Source organism: Delphinus delphis, chromosome 15 (assembly GCF_949987515.2).
Source record: "Delphinus delphis chromosome 15, mDelDel1.2, whole genome shotgun sequence".
In the NCBI taxonomy this organism is placed as follows: Eukaryota; Metazoa; Chordata; class Mammalia; order Artiodactyla; family Delphinidae; genus Delphinus; species Delphinus delphis.
In genome coordinates, this window is record NC_082697.1 from 71,000,121 (window position 1) to 71,019,728 (window position 19,608).

Sequence of the window (19,608 nt, forward strand, 5' to 3'; positions counted from 1 at the left end):
GCAAGCCAGGCTCAGCTTTGATGGTTAGGTGTATTAAATGTATTTTCAACTTACGACATTTTCAACTTAAAACAATGGGTTTATCAGGCATACCCCCCTCACAAGTTGAGGAAGATCTGTGTTGCAAAATGGTTACCATAATAAGTTTAGTTAAAATCCATCACCTCACATAGCTACGATTTTTTTCTTAGGATGAGAATTTTTATGATCTACTCTCTTAGTAACTTTCAAATATATGATACCACGTCATTCATTTCAGTCACCATGCTGTACGTTAACAACCCCAGGACTTAGTTATCTTATAACTGGAAGTTTGTCCTTTTGACCACTTTCACCCATCTTACCCAACCCAACCTGCCTCCTCTGGCAACTACCAACCTGTTCTCTGCATCTATGAGTTCTACTTTTCTTTTTTTTTTGATTCCACATATAAGTGAGGTCATACAGTATTTGTCTTTCTCTGTCTGACTTATTTCATTTAGCATAATGCCCTCAAGGTCTAGCCATGCTGTCACAAATGGCAGAATTTCCTTCTTTTTATGGCTGAATAATATTCCACCGTGTGTGTGTGTGTGTGTGTGTGTGTGTGTGTGTTTGTATATTTCTCACATTTTTCTTCATCCGTTGATGGACACTTCAGTTGTTTCCATGTCTTGGTTATTGTAAATAATGTTGCAGTGCACACGGGAATGCAGATATCTCTCAAGACAGTGATTTTGCTTCTTTCCAAGAATTACCCAGAAGTGAAATGACTGGATCTTATGGTAGGTCTATTTAAAATTTTTTTAGGAACTGCCATTCTTAAAGTTGTTTTGGAAGATGACCATGCCCATCATCTACATATTGTCTATGGCTGCTTTCAACGCAATGGCCTGCACAGCCTAAAATATTTACTCTCTGGCTTTTTATAGAAAGAGTTTGTTGACCCTGTTCTAGAACAATGTCTCGTATGTAGGAGCTCAATAAACATTGGTTGAATGAATGAATGAACCAATAACTGCTATCGCTATTCTCGGAATTCTGTTGTAATTCATTAAGATACACACACACACACACACACACACACACACACACACACACAGCTGTATTCCAGACTTTATTCAACAGTAGAGGGTCCCCAAGGTCTTCGAGTCGGAGAGGGGTTTAATCGTAGGATTAACTGTGATCGTGGGTCTGGCACACAGTAGGGGCTCAGGAAAAATTAGTGTCTCTGCTACCGTTTTCTTGCTGTGTCTCTTCCCTCCTTCCCCCCACCCCCTTGGCTGTCTCTTTCTCCCTGTGTGTGTGTCCCCCTCCATCCTAGGGGGTCTGTCCATCTCCCTCTGCCTCCCCCAGTCTCCTGCTCCATCTCTTTCCTTACCAGGGACCTTCTACTCTCCTCTCTTCCCTGCCCCCTCCCTCCTAGCCCTGGACAGACTGAGACATGGTGAGCAAGTATTTCCCATGAGAGGTCCCGTCTCAGCCCTCACACACCCAGAATGCACCCCTCTGTCTTCCTGACCTCAGGGAATGACTCCCCACTTCCCCATCATAGTCACAACCTTGGGCCCATCAACAACTCCCACCACTGCCCTCCAGGAGCTGCCAATCCTTCTTCTCTCAAATCCATCCCCATCCCTCTCTGTTCCCACTGCCACCACCTCCTTGGGGCCAGACACCCACATAGCCTCCTAGCCGGGCTCCTGGATCTGTGCCCACCCCTCCCTCTACCCCAAGAACCATATTTCTAGAACTTGCCCCTGACGTTACCACTTCTTTGCTTAAAGCCTCAGAGGTCCCCAACTACACCCCCACTCCGGCGAGGCCCACATTTCCTGGCCTGGCTGTCAGTCACAATGAGACCCAAGTTTCCACTTCCCCGCCCTTGCCCAGTGCATCCGTGTCCAGCAGTTCCAGGGGGTCACCTTCCCTGAAAGCTCCTTCCTGAAAACCCCTAATGCCTGGCTTCCTCCCTGTTGTTCTACTAAAACTCAAGCCCTGCCCCATCCATCTCTGCCTCTCATCCCCAGCCCTCCCTTGCTCCCCGGTCTCCTCCCACGGCCACCTTCTCACAGATCCTCCGACATCCCGCCTGGATGGGGCCTTTGCATTTGCTGCCCCCTTGCCTCGGGCACTCTCTCTCACCCCCTCCACCCCCACCGCCTCCTCACCCAGCTAACTCTTCCCATCCTTAGGGCCTCTGGAGGGGCCCCTGAGCCCCCAGCAGCGTGGTCTCTGGCCTTGGGACTGTCTCTTCATATCACAGTCCCAACTGCTCACTAATTCACTGCTTCCCCGCACTAGACACAAGCCCCCGAGGGCAGAGAGCTTGCCTGTTTGTTTTCCTGGTACCTGGTACAGAGGAGATGCTAGAGGACTCTTTGTGGAAGGAAGGGAAGAAGGAAGGAGAAATGAAGGATGGGTGCCATGTGTCCCTCCGGCCTCTGCATCTGTCATCCTGCTTCCTCCCCAGCAAGGGTTTTCACACCTTTCCACCCATCCTTGAAGGCTAAGAGAGTCTTTCTCTAAGTGTCTGTCAGCCCCAGGGTGGAATTAACACTTACACTGGCGAGAGGCTGCTGTCACAGCCCCATCCCCCAGCTCCAAGCAGTCCCCACCCTGCCTGGCCTCCCTCCCTGTTGCCCAGCTGTCAACAACCACAAGAAAAACAAAGCCCAGATGAAAGTCAGCAACTCAGAGTAAAAAAAAAATTTTTTTTTTAAAAAGAAGTCCCATTGTTCCAGCAAGCAGAGAGAAACAGAGCGGAAATAGACCAAGCACTGGACTAGGAGAAAAGGAACAATTCAAAGGAGTGACAGCCAGAAAGGGCTGGCATTGGGGTGGGTGATTTCTGCCTTAGGAAAGAGGAGGGGAAGATGTGGATTCTTTTAAGAAGAAACGCAGAGAATAAGGCAAGAGCAGAGCCCCCAAAAGTGGGTGAGCAGACAGTTTATCATCCGAACCAGGACGCTTCTGGGAATGAAAGGGGCCTGTTAATAATGATTCTGGGGGCTTCCCTGGTGGCGCAATGGTTGAGAGTCCGCCTGCCGATGCAGGGGACACGGGTTCGTGCCCCAGTCCGGGAGGATCCCACATGCCGCGGAGCGGCTGGACCTGTGAGCCATGGCCGCTAAGCCTGCGCGTCTGGAGCCTGTGCTCCGCAACGGGAGAGGCCACAACAGTGAGAGGCCCGCGTACCGCAAACAAACACACAAACAAACAAACAAAAAAATGATGCTGGGACTGTCCTGGGCACACCTGGACACACGGTCACCTACCCAGAAGTGTACAGCCTTGTACCCGATCCCATCGGTGTCACTGTTCTCACCCAAACTCTTCAACAAACAAGACCGAGAATGTGCTGCGTGTCCCCCTGCTCCACTGGCTCTTCATGTGGTTCAGGGGATGTCATTTCATCGCTCAAACCCATCTTGTGCAGATGTTACGAGATGCTATAAGTAACCTGCCAGACCACACAGTTTCAACGGGACCCAGCTGTGGTTTGATCTGATCTGTCTGGTTTCAGAGTCCCTGCTTGCCCTCTTGGGGCGAGTTGCAAACCCCAAAGCTCAAACGCCAACACCCCCACTGTGAGGGGTCTGGCCCACGCGTGTTGCCTCTACAGTGCACTCCTACATTCAAGGAGAATTTGCTGAGGGCCAGGCCCTGGGGATACAGCAGCGAAGAAGACAGCCACGGCTCTCAGGGACCCCACTGTCCAGGGCAGTGGTTCTCAACCAGGAGTGCTTTTTGCCTCCCAAGGGACATTTGGCAACATCTGGAGACATTTTTGGTTGTCGCGACGTGGGTGGGGCACGACTGGCATCTGGTGGGTAGAGGCCAGGGGTGCTGCTCATCACCCTACAACGCACAGGACAGACTCTCTTCCCCACAGTAAAGAATGATCTAGCAAAGAGTGTGCCACCGCTGAGAAAACCTGGCCTGAGGAGCAGAGATGGGGTGGCAGACAAGTAAACAAGTCAGTATATAAGTTCTCTTATCCATTCAACAAATATTCACTGAGTGCCCACCACGCTTTAGCTGATGCTCAGAAAGCAGATGTGCCATTAAGAAAAACAAGCAGGGGCCTCCCTCGTGGTCCAGTGGGTAAGACTCCCCGCTCCCAACGCAGGGGCTCAGGGTTCGATCCCTGGTTGGGGAACTAGATCCCGTGTGCATGCTGCAACTGAGTCCACATGCTGCAACTAAGAAGTCTGAATGCCGCAACTAAGAAGTCTGCATGCCACAATTAAGACCCGGCACAAACAAAATAAAGAAATAGGGCTTCCCTGGTGGCGCAGTGGTTGAGAGTCTGCCTGCCGATGCAGGGGACACGGGTTCGTGCCCCGGTCCGGGAGGATCCCACATGCCGCGGAGCGGCTGGGCCCGTGAGCCATGGCCACTGAGCCTGCGCGTCCGGAGCCTGTGCCCCGCTATGGGAGAGGCCGCAACAGTGAGAGGCCCATGTACCACAAAAAAAAAAAAAAGAAAGAAAGAAAGAAAGAAAGAAATATTTCTAAAAAGGAAAGAAAAACAAGCAGGAGGGGATGGAAACGACTGGGGGAAAGGAAAGAGCTCCTAAGGAGATGCCATTTGAGTGACAGCTGGCTGAAGGAGGAAGTGAGCCAGGCTCATGCGGGGAAGGCAGCCACACGGAGGGGACCACGGGCCTGGGCAGGACCAAGCTCAGAGAGCGTGAAGGCCAGCAAGGAGGGGCTGATTGCAGGAGGTGAAGTTAGAGAGGATGGCAAAGGCCACATTTTGTGGTCTTGGGATGGAGTTTAGATTTTGTTTACAAAAGTAACATTTGATAAATACCAACTAGAAATGACAAAAACAGACTTTGTAAAAAAAATCCCCTAAAATGTCCAATGAGGCGAAGTGAGAAAAAAGCCTTCTATATTTAAAACTCTAAAGGAGCTGGAACTTTATCACACGGAGAGCCGTACACTTGACAAGTATCAACCTGAGGTCAGTCGCTAAGTATGCAAAATGACCATTCGGCAAATAGGTGTGGCGGAATATTTTTAGATGGTAATTCATGCTTTTTTCCCCTGTACTTTTCCCCTTTTTCCTTTCGCTTCATTCAAACGGTAAGAGGCTCTGGACTTCTTCGTCCCAGAGGTTTTGCAGCAAAGAGGGGAAACCCATCTGCAAAATCCTTCCCTCCTGGCTTTCATGTTTAGAAGCCTTAATTTACCGAGGAGGTTAGACAGGGACCTCTGAGTCAGGGAGAGAAAGAGTGAGCTGTCTTCTAGTCCTTAGGACAAAAAAAAGGGTTGGGGACTTCCTTGGTGGCGCAGTGGTTAAGAATCCACCTGCCGATGCAGGGGACACGGGTTCAAGCCCTGGTCCAGGAAGATCCCACGTGCCGTGGAGCAACTAAGCCCATGGGCCACAACTACTGAGCCTGTTCATTAGAGCCTGCGAGCCACAACTACTGAGTCCGCGCGCCACAACTACTGAAGCCAGTGCGCCTAGAGCCCGTGCTCCACAATGAAGAGTAGCCCCTGCTCGCCACAACTAGAGAAAGCCCATGCACAGCAACGAAGACCCAACGCAGCCCCCCCCCCCGCAAAAGAAAAAACAAAAGAAAAAGGGTTGGATTGTCCTTGTCTGGGGCAGGAGTGGATGCTGGGGGTCTGCAGTGGTGTTTTGTTGGCTAATACAATGTTTTGAAATATTTTGAATTAAAAAGTTAAACCTAGGGTTACTAGGTCACCCAACAATTCCTCTCCTAGGAAAACATATGTCTACACAAACACTTGGACATGAATGTTCATAGCAGCATTATTTGTACTAGTCAAAAAGTGGAAAACAACACACATGTCCATCAACTGACAAACAGAGAAATAAGATGTGGTGTATTTGTGCCACGGAATATTACTCGGCAATAAAACGGAACGCAGTGGTGATACACCTTACAACTTGGATGAACCTTGAAAACACCATGCTCAGTGAAAGAAGCCAGTCATAAAAGACCATATAGTGTATGACCCCATTTATATAAAATGTCTAGAATCAGCAAATCCATGGAGACAGAAAGTAGATCAGCGGTTGCCTAAAGATGGGGTGGGGGTTGGTAGAAAATAGGGCGTGACCGCTAGCGGGTACGGGATTTCTTTCTGGGGTGATGAAAAGATTTTAAAATTAGATTCTGTGACGGTTACTAAAAGCCTTTAAACTATACACTTTACATGGGTGAACTTTACGATATGTAAATTCTATCCCAATAAAGCTGTTTAAAAAACATTTTGAATTAAAACTCAGGAGATTTTCCTATAAAAAAGCCAGCGTTGGGCTTTCCTTGAAGGCCGTGCATCTTCCTCCACGGCAGCAATGGGGTGCTGGTGGGGCGTGCACTCCCAAGTTGGCCGCCATCCCCACATCCACTGCTGTGTTACATCTGGACAGCTTGACTCACTTATGTCACCTACGTAGTCCCTGTAGGCACTGCACTTGAGACCTCTGATCACCACAGGCACTGAGGGCACCAGCCCCCTTCTCCCACCTCCCATCTGGCCCTAGAAGCAAAGAGCTCTGGGGACTGGAAGGGACCCTGTGAAGAGGGCATTAGAGGAGGCTCAGTGGCAACCTACATGGACCCACGTAACAGTAAAGCACGTGGCTTTGAAGCCAGAACCGCCACATACTAACTCGGTGCCTCAGTTTTCTCAACTGTAAAATGGGAATAACATTTACAGATGGGAACATCTGTAGGGTTCAACAGAGGGAATATGTTTAGAACAGTGTCTGGCATAATAAATGCTCAATAAATGGAAGCTATTGAGCCCTAATTTCTTATCTGCAATTCCAAATTCCCAGAAGTTCTGAAACCCAAAAGCTTCTTCGTAATTCATCTGGCCACAAAATCTGACTTGGCCTGAACTCATTTAGCACCAAAACCTGACGTGAATGGACGTGAGGTTATTGACCGTCTTTCTTTATTCCCCCCTAGAACGAATATTCGCGTGTTTCACTCTGTTTGCTTACACGGTGCTGCCCCAGCCCCTACTGGGGTGTTGTGTAATGGATGGTTTATGTATTGCGTTACCTGCCCAAATCTGAAAAGTTCCAAATTCTGGAACACTTCTAGCCCTAAGGGTTTCAGATCAGGGACTAAGCTGTATGATGAAGATGATAATGACAAAGATTAAACCCCACCCCCTCTTTGTCTGACACGGCGTAAGACCAGACAGTTGCAGCACAGCCCCAGGCAAAGGCAGTAGGGAGTAAGCCCCTCAAAATTCTGACAATACATCTTCTGCCAGTCCAGGAGGATGGGAGCACAGGATCAAAATGAAGCTCTTTTCCAGAAATGAAAGAAATGCAGTGTTCCTTGCAGAGCTGGATTCGGGGTATGAGAATCACATAGGCCAGGTTAGCTTTAGAGGACAAAACCTCACCTTGGCCTTGGTTTAGCTCCCAGACCTCGTTGGGTGTCTCTTCCTTTGGCTGGTCCTGATTTGTATCCTTTATGACGATACTGTAACCCGAAGTATAGTGCTTTGCTGCGTTCTGTGAGTAGTCCTAACGAATTATCAGACTTCAGAGGGTCATGAGGAAGCTGATTTGAAGCCAGTTGGTTAGAGGCGCGGGCAGCCCAGGGACCCCCTGAACTTACAGGTGGCACCTGCAGTGGGGCAGTCTTGCTGGGGACCGTGGCATCTGATGGCAAATAGCGTCAGAATTGTACTGCAGGGCACAGGCTAATGTCAGAACAGCACCCTTTGCCTTGGTCTGTCCTCACCCATAACCCCCCCGGCCGGCACCAGAGGGCACTGCAGGTTTAGCGGGCAGCTCCGGTGCATGTTGGTGGCTTCCTTCCTCCAACACTTTCCATCTCAGGTGGCGAAGGCCAGAAATGCTGGAGGAGTCACTGACTCAGGAGTGCCCCCTAAACCAGTGATGGATGAGAGATGGTGAAGAAATTCCACTGCTTTCTCACCCCTTGGGTGTCCTACAGTCTCTCAGAGGGTCCCCAGCAGGAGGGAAACCCAGTTGCCGCCAGTGGTCACCCGCCTACCAACATTCCCTTTATTGGCCCTCCTGCCTTCTTGTCTTACAAATCCACTGTCCGACCATACTTCCTGGGATCACTTCCCAAATAAACTACTCGCACCCATATCTTCACCTTAGGGTCTGCTTTGGAGGAACCCACATGAAGACCTCTACCATTCCTGGGGCTCTTGAGTCCCTTAGCTCCACCGCTGACCTCCTGATCATCTCCCAACTTGACAAGCCAACCGATTCCCAACCACTGGGACTTCCAGTCAGCAACGCCTCTGGGCAACCACTTGTCCACCATTGCATAGTAATCCTGCTTGGTCCATGGCTAAGCCCCCACCGCAGGTGTGCTTAGAGACCCGGGCCCAGCTAATCACAGTGTCTCAGCCTCTGGCATGGTGACTGGTTCAGGAATGAGTCTATGAACCCAGCTGGTCTGATCATAGCCCTCCTTGGAGTTTTGCAGGAGACACGTGAAAGGAGTCCTCTCTGCCTCTGGAATCTTACGTAAGGCTAGAGCTGCTTATGGCTATCCACTCTCCACACGGATGGGCCTGACTGAGACAGAAGCTAAAGGAAGTCAGAGTTTGAAGATACAGCTAGATTCCTGATGACATGATCACCTGGATGCAGCCATGCCTGAAGCGTAACCACCCTGTACTCTTCAATTACATGAATCAATAGAGTTCAATCACGCCCCCCCCAACTTCTTCCTTTAGCTAATTTGATTGGGTTCTTGTCACTTGCAAGCAAAAGGAGCTTTTAATGATATTGAAAAACTCATTTCTCTGATTTAGACCCTCTGTACTTTTAGCCACAAAAATACATAAAAGTACTTGCTCTCTCAGTTATGAGCAAGAGACCCAGTCTGGCCAGGGCAGAAGAACTGAACAGAGGGCGCTATGGGCAGGAGATTCTTTTTAGCACAGGCCCAAGGTGGCAGGGTAGCTAGTGGAATTAGCGTCTCAGGAAACTCACCCTAAAATACAATGGCAGTTTACGGTAGGAAGTTACAGATCATCACACCAAGAGTAAGCTCTAAGGAAGAGTCAAAGAATTAAGTGAAGGGTGGACTGGGGAGGAATTCAAGACCACAGGCAACCTCGCTTGGTGGAAGCTGCCATGACTGAACATAAAACAAACAGATCTAAGCTTCCTGGCAGCCAGTGAAAGGCAAACCTGATGGGTTAACCAGCTTACATTCGCTCACAGAAGGTAGCCTCAGACCAGGTCGTAGGGCCAATGGCTCTATAAAACTGCCCTCCTGGAACTCACAGGCTTCATGGCTCATGGGGCTGGAGTTGGGTCCAGAGGAGCAGGTGTGCGCACTTTGCGTGCCTCACAGCTTGGTTTCTGAGGATTCTGGTGGTCCCACGGGTGTCTGCAGTGCAGTGGGATTTGCCTGCTGTGTCCCTCAGGCCCCAGGCCTCCAGATCCCCAGAGGTCTATCCAAAACACACGGGTAGGTGTCCACCTTGCAGGCTTGCCCTTCAACTCATACCTCACCTTGAAAATAGCCCCTGAAATTTTTTTAAAGTGTATGTAATGGTTAAGACTTTAATGCTTCTCAGTCAAAATTCTGAGAAGTCATTCTGAATGCGTAAGATTAGAATTCCTTCAAAGAAAAACATACAAGATTCAGACTTTAATTCCTAACCTAAGTTTCTACTAGCCCTGTAGTTTGGGGTCACAAAAGCATCAAAACATCCCCAAGTCCCATCATACTCCATTCAATTGCCTTTCAAGTTTAAGATATTCTGTATTTTTAAAAAAGAAAATTAAAATAAAAATTTTCAAATCACACATTATGTATATAAGGTTAAGAAACTAAATACGAGATTAAGCGTGGTGTACTGTGCAGTGAAATACATGCTTTAGGATGAAGCCAAATATGCCAAGATTACATAAAAGATAAGGTTCTAGTTTCCCGGATTCAAAGAGCTACCTCAGCCTTGGTCATTTTTTGTTTTATCGCAAAATTTCCTTTTCTCGATACTTAACAAAGTAGACTCTTGCTGACTTCTCCCTGAGGTCTGATTTTTTCCTGGAAACAGACGTCCTCCTCTTCATTCCAGTGCAGTTTTTACTAAAAGCCCACCTGTGTTAGCCTGACCATCCAGGAGTTCTCCAAATGACTTTCTTTCCTTCCTAAGTAGATCAGCCTCATTTTTCGGAGAAACTGGGGAAGAACAGACATCTTCCAGCCTGCTTTCACATCCTCTCTGAGATACAAGACCCTGGCCGCTGGGGGAAGAGACAGTGGCACAGGGAGCCCCATCTTCTCCAGCAGCTCTGCTAAAGTCACAGGACTGGCTGGGTGGGGGCGACACTGGCAGCTGGAGCCGCATCCCCGTCTGGAATTAGTCTTGCCCAGGCCTGAGAGATGGAGAAAAGCTGTGGCCCAGTGCAGGGCCACATTATGACTTTCAAGGGCCCCGGGCACTTTTGACTTCATGGGCCTGTTCCTCCATAACAGAAATATTAAAAATTACATTTTACGATGGCAGTGGTATAAAAAATACCAGTCCAGCCTAGATTCACTCTTATGCCTTCATTATTATTCTCTTTTTTTCTTCTGATTTTAAAAACAGTCAAAATTAAAGCACTTTGTGGGTCCCTAGAAGCACTGGGAGCTCTAGGCTCTGGACCAGCAGACCAACAATCTGTACAACCACCCTCCTGCCAGAATTGGGAACATAGCCCTGCTGGCCCTGCCCCACCACCCCTTCTCCCTTGGCCGTAGAGTCCAAATCCCTCACCCCAGCCTCACTGTGACAGGGCTGGTCCCTGGGGCCCTGATCTGCCCTTCAGTTTATTCAGGGACAACTAGGAATAATAATAACAACAGTGACAACCTGAAGTCCTGGGGGCCAAGCCCTGCTCAAAGCACTCTACGCGGCAGGCTCTGGGTTCAACCACTGGCGAGCTATGTGACTGCCGGCAAGTCAGTTTTCCCATCTGTGGAATGGACGTAATGCCCCTCCCACAAGGACACTGAGGAATAAAGATATTAACACATGCAGCAGGCTCAGGCCAGTGCTGGTACAGCATGGCATCTCAGTCCGTGTTGGCAATTACGATTAATCCTAACCCACTGGCTCATTATAATAATTAATTATAGTAATTGGCTCCCGTAGGGGCTGCCCTGCCTCTGCTTTCTCCTCTACCCTAGAAGGCGTTGACCTTGGGCTGAGGACCCCTCGGTGTGAGCTGGTCCAGCAGCATCACAGCCCTGGCAGCATCAGAGCCCAACCCTCTCCCCACAGGGACTCAGTCGATGCTCGCCCACTCCTTCCCCTCCCACAGCAACAAACCAGAAGCCCACCCACCTCCTCCAAGCTTCTCACCCTCCCCAAACACCCCCCCCAACTCCCCCCCGCCACCAGCTGTCTTGTTCTCAAGGGGCTCCTGAAAGGCCAGCTTCCTGGTTCCTCCAGGACAGGCAAGTCAGGGGCTTGGCTCTCTCCTGGTCTCATGTTTCTCCCGGGTTTATTTTCTCCCAGGCATGAATACAGAATCCTTTCTCTCCACCACTTGCTTATCCCATCATCTGGCTGCTACATCCCTCTCAGTGACTGTTTTCTGAGGACTTAAAAGTCTTCTCCCTCCCTGCCCGCCCGGTCACTCCTGCAGTACGATCCTGAGAAAAGAGCAGAGGGCTTTGAAGCCAGCAGGAGCCGGGTTTAATCCCAGCTCCACAACTGACCAGCTGTGTGACCTTGGGCAAGTCAGTTAACCTCCTTGAGCCGTGCATTGTTTATCTGCCTGAAATTACGGAGATGATCTTATTTTCTTTAGCAGTGGGACTCCCCCCAGAAGGAAACGGGGGTTTTTTGAGGGGTGAAAACTTTGATAAGCCGTTTGAGGTAGGGGGAAGAGCCCCCTACCCGCTTCCCCACGAGAGAGGCTTGAAGAACCAGAGACAGCTGCCTTGGGCTGGCCACCAGCTTTTGTTTTGTGACAGGAGGAAGCAGGTTGAGGGGAGGGCTGGATGCTTGGGATAATGGAGGGGATTCTTTGATGCTTGGTAGAGAGAAAGAAAAGGAGAGATGAAACCACTGACAAGAAAAGGAGCCTGGACACCCTGCAGCACCTCACACCCAACCTGTTCAAAAGGGACCCATCATCTCCCCCAGCTGCTCTTTCCCCACCTTCCCCATCTTGGTGGTACCATCCCATCCTGGCCAAATGCCAGCCCAGATCAGGGGTCTGGCCATCTAGACCTAGGGACCCCCTCCCCAGAATAATGTTTTCAGCTGCATAAAATAAAAGGATATAGAAGAAACCAGTTATACTGAAATACAATTAGCAAAATATTCAAACAAATGTGTTATATAGTCATATATGTGCTTCCTCATTAGCATGTTAGATAAGATTCAGCGGAAGCTCTCAGAAGTATTGCCCTTTCGAAGGAGTGCATTTCAAGATATGTGCATATGAAAAACGTGGTTCCTATTGGTGACTATGTCACAGGTGCCGCCCACGACTGTGATGCGTTACCTCCGCTCATATTTGAAAGATATTCTAAATGTCAGTTGCAAGTTAGAGAAATGAAGATGTAACTTCTCCCCCATCCAGGTTCATGGACTCTCTGAATTCTGTGGGCTCCACACTAGGAACCTTTGACCTAGAGTCTCGGTTTTTCCAACCCACTCATTCCCGCCCACCTCTCTCCTTAGTCAGTCTGCAGGCACTGTGCCTGCATCTCCTATCCCCACAGCCACTGCATGGGGTTGGGGCCTCCCCCTTTCTCACCTCCTGGCTGGCCTCCTCACCTCCATTCTGGCTCCACTCCTCCCGTGCTGCACCCTGAACCCTCATCCCCAAATGCAAACCTGACCGTATCACCCTTTGCTCTGGATTCGTCACTGGCTCCCTATTGCCTGCATGATAAAATCTATAGACCCGTGCAAAGCACCAAGACCCCTACCCGGCTCTCCAGCCTCAGCTCTCGACACTCCTACTCGCCTGCCTTTTCACGTTCCCATTAGTTTGAACTACGTGAAGTTTCCAGAATATGCCACGTCACTAAGCTTTTTCCTATGCTGTTCCCTCCACCCAAAATGCCCTCCCCGAGTTGTCCAACAAGGCAAACTCTTAAAGTTGTTTTCCAAGTCTCAGCTCAAATGATTGCTTCCTCAGGCCCCACCCCACCCATGGGCACCCCCTGGGCAAACGTAGGTGCCCCCTTGCGGGACTCACCACACCCAGTTCATGAAGGTCAACTTGCCACGTTACAAGGGTTTGATGAGTCTGTGTTGCTACAAGATGGCAAACTTCAGGAGGCCAGGACTGAGTCATCTTTTCTTTGACTCCCGCAAACCTAGTACCGACCCCGGAGCCCAGGAGGCCTTCAGTGAGTGTTGGTGGAGTAAATGAATACAATATGAAAAAAAAAAAACTGATTTCAGGCATAATAAACACATCTAATAACAGCAAACAAAGAATAACCCATCTCTCGATCTGGAATAGCTGAAAACAGGGTCACGGGGGAAGGGGAGGGCGGCCAAAATCGACACTGTGCTGTGAGGATCTCTCTGCTTTTCTTTTCTTCCCTTTACTATTCTGGTTAGATTTCCCACATCCTGGGAATGACAATGCGCATGTTTTGATCTATGCAGCATGCTATAATTTCTTGAATTCCGCTCTCTATTCTTTGAGAGATCCTTCTGTTATATACACATACCTCAATTAGGGGGCGATTATCTCCCTTACCAAAAGGCTCATCGTTTCGGTTTCATTAAATAAAGAGTTCTTCCAGTGCATGAAGAATAAGATTAGATTTATAGAAATTCAGTTTATATTTGGCTTTTTAGGAACAGATGTCGTACACAGCCAAGCCACTGCTCTGTCAGGCTTCCTGAAGTTATGGTGTCCAGGCTCCTTTGACTCCCTTCTGGCAAACTCCTGGCTTAACCCCTTATGACCCGGGTCTGCTGAGGCTATTCCGGGCACCTGGCCACCTAATCCAATGACCTTTGCTTGGAGCCTTCTGTCTCCACCTCCCTGAGTCGTGCTGCCGCCGCTGACCACCAAATTTTCCCTGAAACCCTCAAAGTCCTTGGCCTTTGTCCACAATCTCTGCTCACCCCACCTTCACCACTGAGATTCCAAATGTGTTTGTTCATCAAGCTTCCTGCTGGCCATCTCCCCATGGAGGTCTCAAGGGCAAATACGATAAAGCAGATGAGTGATGTGCCCACCACGCCCAGCAGGCTCCCCTTTCATATCCCTGTGACAGACGCCACCGTCCGCCCATTTTCACGACCACCTCCCTTTCCCTCGTGCCACAAATCCAATCCATCGCCCGCCATGGGGCGTTCGTCTCCTGAATACATCTCCAGCAAACCCCTCTCTCTCTCCCATGTGTGTTAAGCTCCATGAAGCACTGGAACTGTCTGTTTCCATTCATTACGATAACCCCATACTTATTAAACACATGACCTGGCACACGAGACACTCAGTAAACACATGCTGAATCAGAGAACAGGGGAGCAGACAAATCCTACTTTACAAATTGTAACACTGAGGTTCAGAGAAGAGAAGTGATTGGCCCATGGTCACCTAGGTGGACCGATCAGGACTTAGCCCGAGGGTGGCTCCAGCTCCCGCATTCCCCTCTGCTCTGGTCACAGGGTTGGTTCCAGTGTGTTCTTGCCCCACTGCCCGAGGCCCTCTGCCTTACCTGAGAGCACCGTGAAGACCGCCGCAAAGGCATTGAGCTTGAGCCCGTCGATGACATTGCTGGAGTGGAAGAGCTCGAGACACATGAGGCTGAAACCAACCACCAGCAGGAGGATGTAGAGTACCTCGGAGACGACCGACAGCCACAGGACCCCTGCAAGGAGGAGGCAGGGAGGCCGTGAGGTGAGGACGCACAGGGCGGACTCTCCCTGGGTTCGTTCCACCCCACGCCCCTGGGTTGGGGGATCAAGTCGTTTTAGAGAAGACCTCGGTTCTAGGGTGGGTCCTGATCAGGTAAGGCGATCCTGGCCAGCCATCCTCCTCACCAGGACTGGCTCAGGAAGCCCGGCCTAAGTCAGTCGGAGCGTGGCACTCTCAGGATGACAGCTACTGGTTCAGGGAGGCATGTGACCAATAAGCGGGTCCATTCAGATTGGAGGGAGGAACTTCCATCCTGTGGCCGGATGGGAGGCTCTCTTTCTCTTCTCATCTGTTACATGACTTCCACTGGGAGCCATCTCATGGCCCAGAGAGCACCTGCCTTAGAACGAAGCTGACACTGGTTGCTGAGCAGAGCAATGGAAAGATGACCTCACTGGGCCACGCAACCACCAGCCCCGAGGGCTTCCCTGTGGCTACGCTGGCCAGTATGATGTTCTCTGTTACCTACAGCTATAAGCATCCCAACTCTTACACACATCATGCTTGCCCTCAAGGTACACCTACATTTTTATTTACCCTGTTCCCTACTCCACTTTTTTCTAGATACCACCACTACTATTCCCACAGCTTCAACCTTGTGGTTCTCTTGGGAGCTGCCATGTTCTGCTGTGGTCCCACCCCACTGGGCACAGCTAATTGATCCAATGTGATCACGTGGCCTAGAATTGGCCAGTCAAAGCCCTTCTCTAGGAATCTGTGCTTGGAACCCACCGAAGTAGACAGGAAGAGAGGCCCAGATGGGAGTCCAGGCACTCTGTCAGTATGAGCGACTGGTTCCAGCTGTTCCTGAAGGCCAGCTGAACCCCATCCTGCCAGTGTTTTGGCTATCCAAAGCTTCTTTTTATTCCTTAACGTAGCACAGCTCCCTCTTCCCCCAAATTGGTCCAAATTGGATTACCATCATTTGCCACCTAATTTAGGGGGCACCTTCTATTTCTCCCATCCTACATTATTCTTCCTTCTTCCTACATGCTTTTTATTGGAAGAACCCCTTTCCTCTCTCAGTCTGTGCAGTTTAGTTGCATCAGATTCACACCCTGGCTCCATGACTCGTATCTGGCCAATCAGAACTCTGTGTCCTTCTGACTCTAGTCATTGGTTCAGGAATGAACCTCTCTATGCCTCAGTTTCTTAACCTATAAAATGGGACTAATAATAACTCTTATCTCATAGTATTGTGGTGCTGCGAGGATTCACACAGCAACGTAATGAGCTTGTGCTTAGCATATAGTAAGAGCTCAGTTCATGGGCGTCATTACCACTGTTGGATGCGAGGAACACGGTGGGGACCGGAAATGGAGCCGAGGGGTCCTTGAGTGAGGTCAAGGTTAGAGACGGTCAAGAGGCAGAAATGACACTGTGGGAGCAGAAGTGATTTCTGAGAAAAAGGGTGGCGAGTAAGAGGCGGAGGACATCATGTGACTTACCCTCCAAGCCACGCTAACCATAGGTTTTGAGAAGGGACTATGGATGGACCAGGCCTGGCCAGCCGGAGATGGACACATGACCCAAATCAGTTCAATGAGTCAGGCACAGGACTTTTGCTGAAACTATTGGGAAAGAAAATTCCTTTTTTCCACTGGGTTTGAGGCTGGGAAGATGGAAGGATGGAATTGACTGCATCAAGTAGCAAGGGCCTTCCTGGGGGCAGAGCCAAGGCCAAGGAAGGCGGCACCAACAGATGGAGGAAGACCGTGTCCTGTGACGTTGAGCCCCCAGATCCAGCCATGCCTACAGCTGCCAGTCATTTGTTCTTTCAATCACATGAACCAAGAGATCCTTGTCTTTGCCTAAGCCGGTTTGGGGTAGAACTTCTGTCTCTTACAACCAACAGTCCGGACCTTCAGTTTTTCTTTTCTCGGAAGCTGCCCTTCCCTACCTCTCTGCCTTTGCACAAGTTGTCCTTTCCACCTTAATGCCCTAGGGATGCCCGATATACACCATTCAGTGAAGGAAGCAAACAAACAGCAATGTCTGAGCCCCGATCTATTCTCTGATGAAGAATCCAGATTCTCAAACACCCACTATCATTCCTAATGCAACGGGGCTTTCAGAGCTTTGAAGAACTTTTTTCTTTTCTTTTTTTTTTTTTGCTACAAAAATATCGCATCTCCTGGGCAATCCCTTGGATTTCTGTAAGAGAATAATGTGCTCTTGGCAGCCTGGATGTTGTTAAAACATCCCCTGGCACCGTACGCTCGTAGCCTCTGAGGCCCTTCGCTGGCCCGAGGCCCACCGGGCAGCGAGGAGGAATGCAGGAGGTGCAGGGTGAGCTGGGCCATGCAGGGGTGCGGCTGCCCTCGGGGAGGCCTGCTCTCCCTCCCAGCAGCCTTCACCTCCAGCTGCTGTTGCCCTGCTGGTGGGCGGAGCCTCACCAGGGTGAGGCTCACTGACTCAGCTGACTCCCCCGCAGTGCCCCCGCTCCCCCAGGGGATGCTCTCATCCTGCCCAAGTGGGCCCCTGGCCAAGCCGCCACCCCACCCACCACCCCTCATAGCAGGGCCCAGCTCTGCTCTTTCAGATGGGATGGAAATGGGGGACTGAGATGCTCCAGGAGTTAAGTTAATCATGGAGAAACAGACAGTGGAATCTCAGCTGCATGGCTGGGATCATGCTTCTTATTTCTGCCAGATTTATTTCCCTGTCTAGCCACTGGGCTCAGAGCATCTGTCTGCAAGTTACAGCCCACCTAAGCCAGAGAAATTAATAACTATAGTAAGAAGCGGAACTGTTGCTGAGGTTATGCTAGTAGCAGCAACGATGTCACCGTAAGGGCCAAGGGATATTAGGTGTTTATCACGGGCCAAGTCATACTGGACAATGTCAATGTTCCACCCAATGTCCCTGCACCTCTTTTTAGCATTTCTGTCTTTGGGCAACTGGACTACATCTTGCCCATATTCATTCAGAAAGTGCCTGGAAACTTACATCTTCCTCTCTGTCCTGTTGTCAACCAGTGGCCGACTGGGGTAGTCCTGCCCCATGGCTCCGGTGGAGACCACCCTGGGTGGTGACCCACACTGCAAAGCTCCCTCAGGGCCCAAACTGAAGCTGCCCTCTCTGGGCCCTGGCCTGACATCACCCCTTCACTTGCCTTCCTCCCTTCCCCGTTCTGCTCCCCTCAATCCCCTTACCATTCTCCTCCAGGGCATTTCCTTTATAAATGACTTGCACATGGATCCTCAGAGTCTGTTTGTAGGGACTCTGGCCTCAAACACCAGCATTCACATGCATGATCTCCCCCAGTCTCCCTGACAACTCTGCAAGGCGGCAGTGCAGCACCCATATTACAGATGAGCAAACTGAGGTTCAGAGGGATTAAACCACTGGTCTACACAGCTGGATAGTGAGTGATATAGTCAATCTGGGTTCAAACTCAGGCCTCTCTGACTCCAGAAACCATCATGGGTAGGGAGGTTGTAACCTATCAGGATAGAATGGCCACTCTGAAGTCATATCGGGGGAGTTGGGTTCCCTGGCGATGGCTCTCATCTATGTGCACTCCAGCATCCCAAAGAATTCCTGCATCGGAATTCTTGCAGGAAGATGGCCACGGAGTGGGATTATGGTGGGGCAGGGGGTTCTCAGTGATCCTGAGCCCAGCTGGCCACCAGGTGTGGTGGGGAAGGAGGTCGCAGGGAAGAGCAGATGGGTCTTGAGGATGCTGGTGACTCAGGCTGGGACCTAGGACCTGGGACCCTTTTGCTGCAATGCTCGTACCTGGACAAAGTCTCTTCGAGCAACAAAACACAAAGAAACTATAAAGGACTAAAAATAATTGTGCGCATTGGCAGTTGGGGCAAATTATGATTATGGAAAACAAGATACGAAAAGACAAAAACCCCAACTGCCGGGGCTTCCCTGGTGGCGCAGTGGTTGAGAGTCCGCCTGCCGATGCAGGGGACGCGGGTTCGTGCCCCTGTCTGGGAAGATCCCACATGCTGCGGAGCAGCTGGGCCCGTGAGCCATGGCCGCTGAGCCTGCGCGTCCGGAGCCTGTGCCCCGCAACGGGAGGGGCCACAACAGTGAGAGGCCCGCGTACTGCAAAAAAAAACCCAAACAAACAAAAAAACCCCAACTGCCACTTCTGAGGAGCCAGGAGCAAAAGCGCAGTACTGCGCATGCCCCTGCACACAGCACCACCAAAGGGGTGGGCAAACCACCTAAGCCACGCCTCTGGCCCGACCCCCTGGACCCGCCCCTACCCTCACCCCATATAAGGAACCAGCTCGCCCCCCCCCCCCATCCCCACCCCACCCTCACTCCGGGAGCCAGCGAGCAAGGGAAACTAACTGTTGCTTGTTTTCGCTCCCTCTTGCTGCAGCAGGGGCCCCGGTAAAGCCTTGCCTGAATTTCTTGTCTGGCCTCTTATCAATTTCTATTGATTAAGGAGGCCAAGAACCCTGGTTGGTAACACTGGGAACCAGGCTGGAAAAGATGGGTTTGACCCATGCTGCAGAGGCAGGTGCAGTCCTAAAGGGCTTAGCAAGGGAAAGACACGCAGGGAGGCTTGCTCTGGAAGCGGGGTGGCTGGAAGACCCGGTGGAGGTTTGGGCCGCGCTCCATGAAGAGATGGTGGCGGCCTGGGCCGTGGCAATGATGGGGGCGGGGGTGAGGACAAGTGGGGAGCTTGATAACTCCAGAGGGGTGGGCTCAGTGGACTGCTGACCCATGAATGCGATGGCAAAGGAGAGGGAGGAGTCCAGAGTGGGGCCA

At 50.5% G+C, this 19,608-nt stretch overlaps 1 protein-coding gene across 2 annotated transcripts in view; it reads right to left on the reverse strand.

The window, feature by feature from the left end:
* The window catches only part of GSG1L (GSG1 like), a 217,980-nt gene that overhangs the window by 62,988 nt on the left and 135,384 nt on the right, over positions 1-19,608 (reverse strand). For both annotated transcript variants that reach the window (XM_060031966.1, XM_060031965.1), the window contains exon 3: positions 14,672-14,824. In XM_060031966.1, coding sequence (XP_059887949.1) covers positions 14,672-14,824 — 153 coding nt within the window. The remainder of the gene's footprint in view (positions 1-14,671; positions 14,825-19,608) is intronic.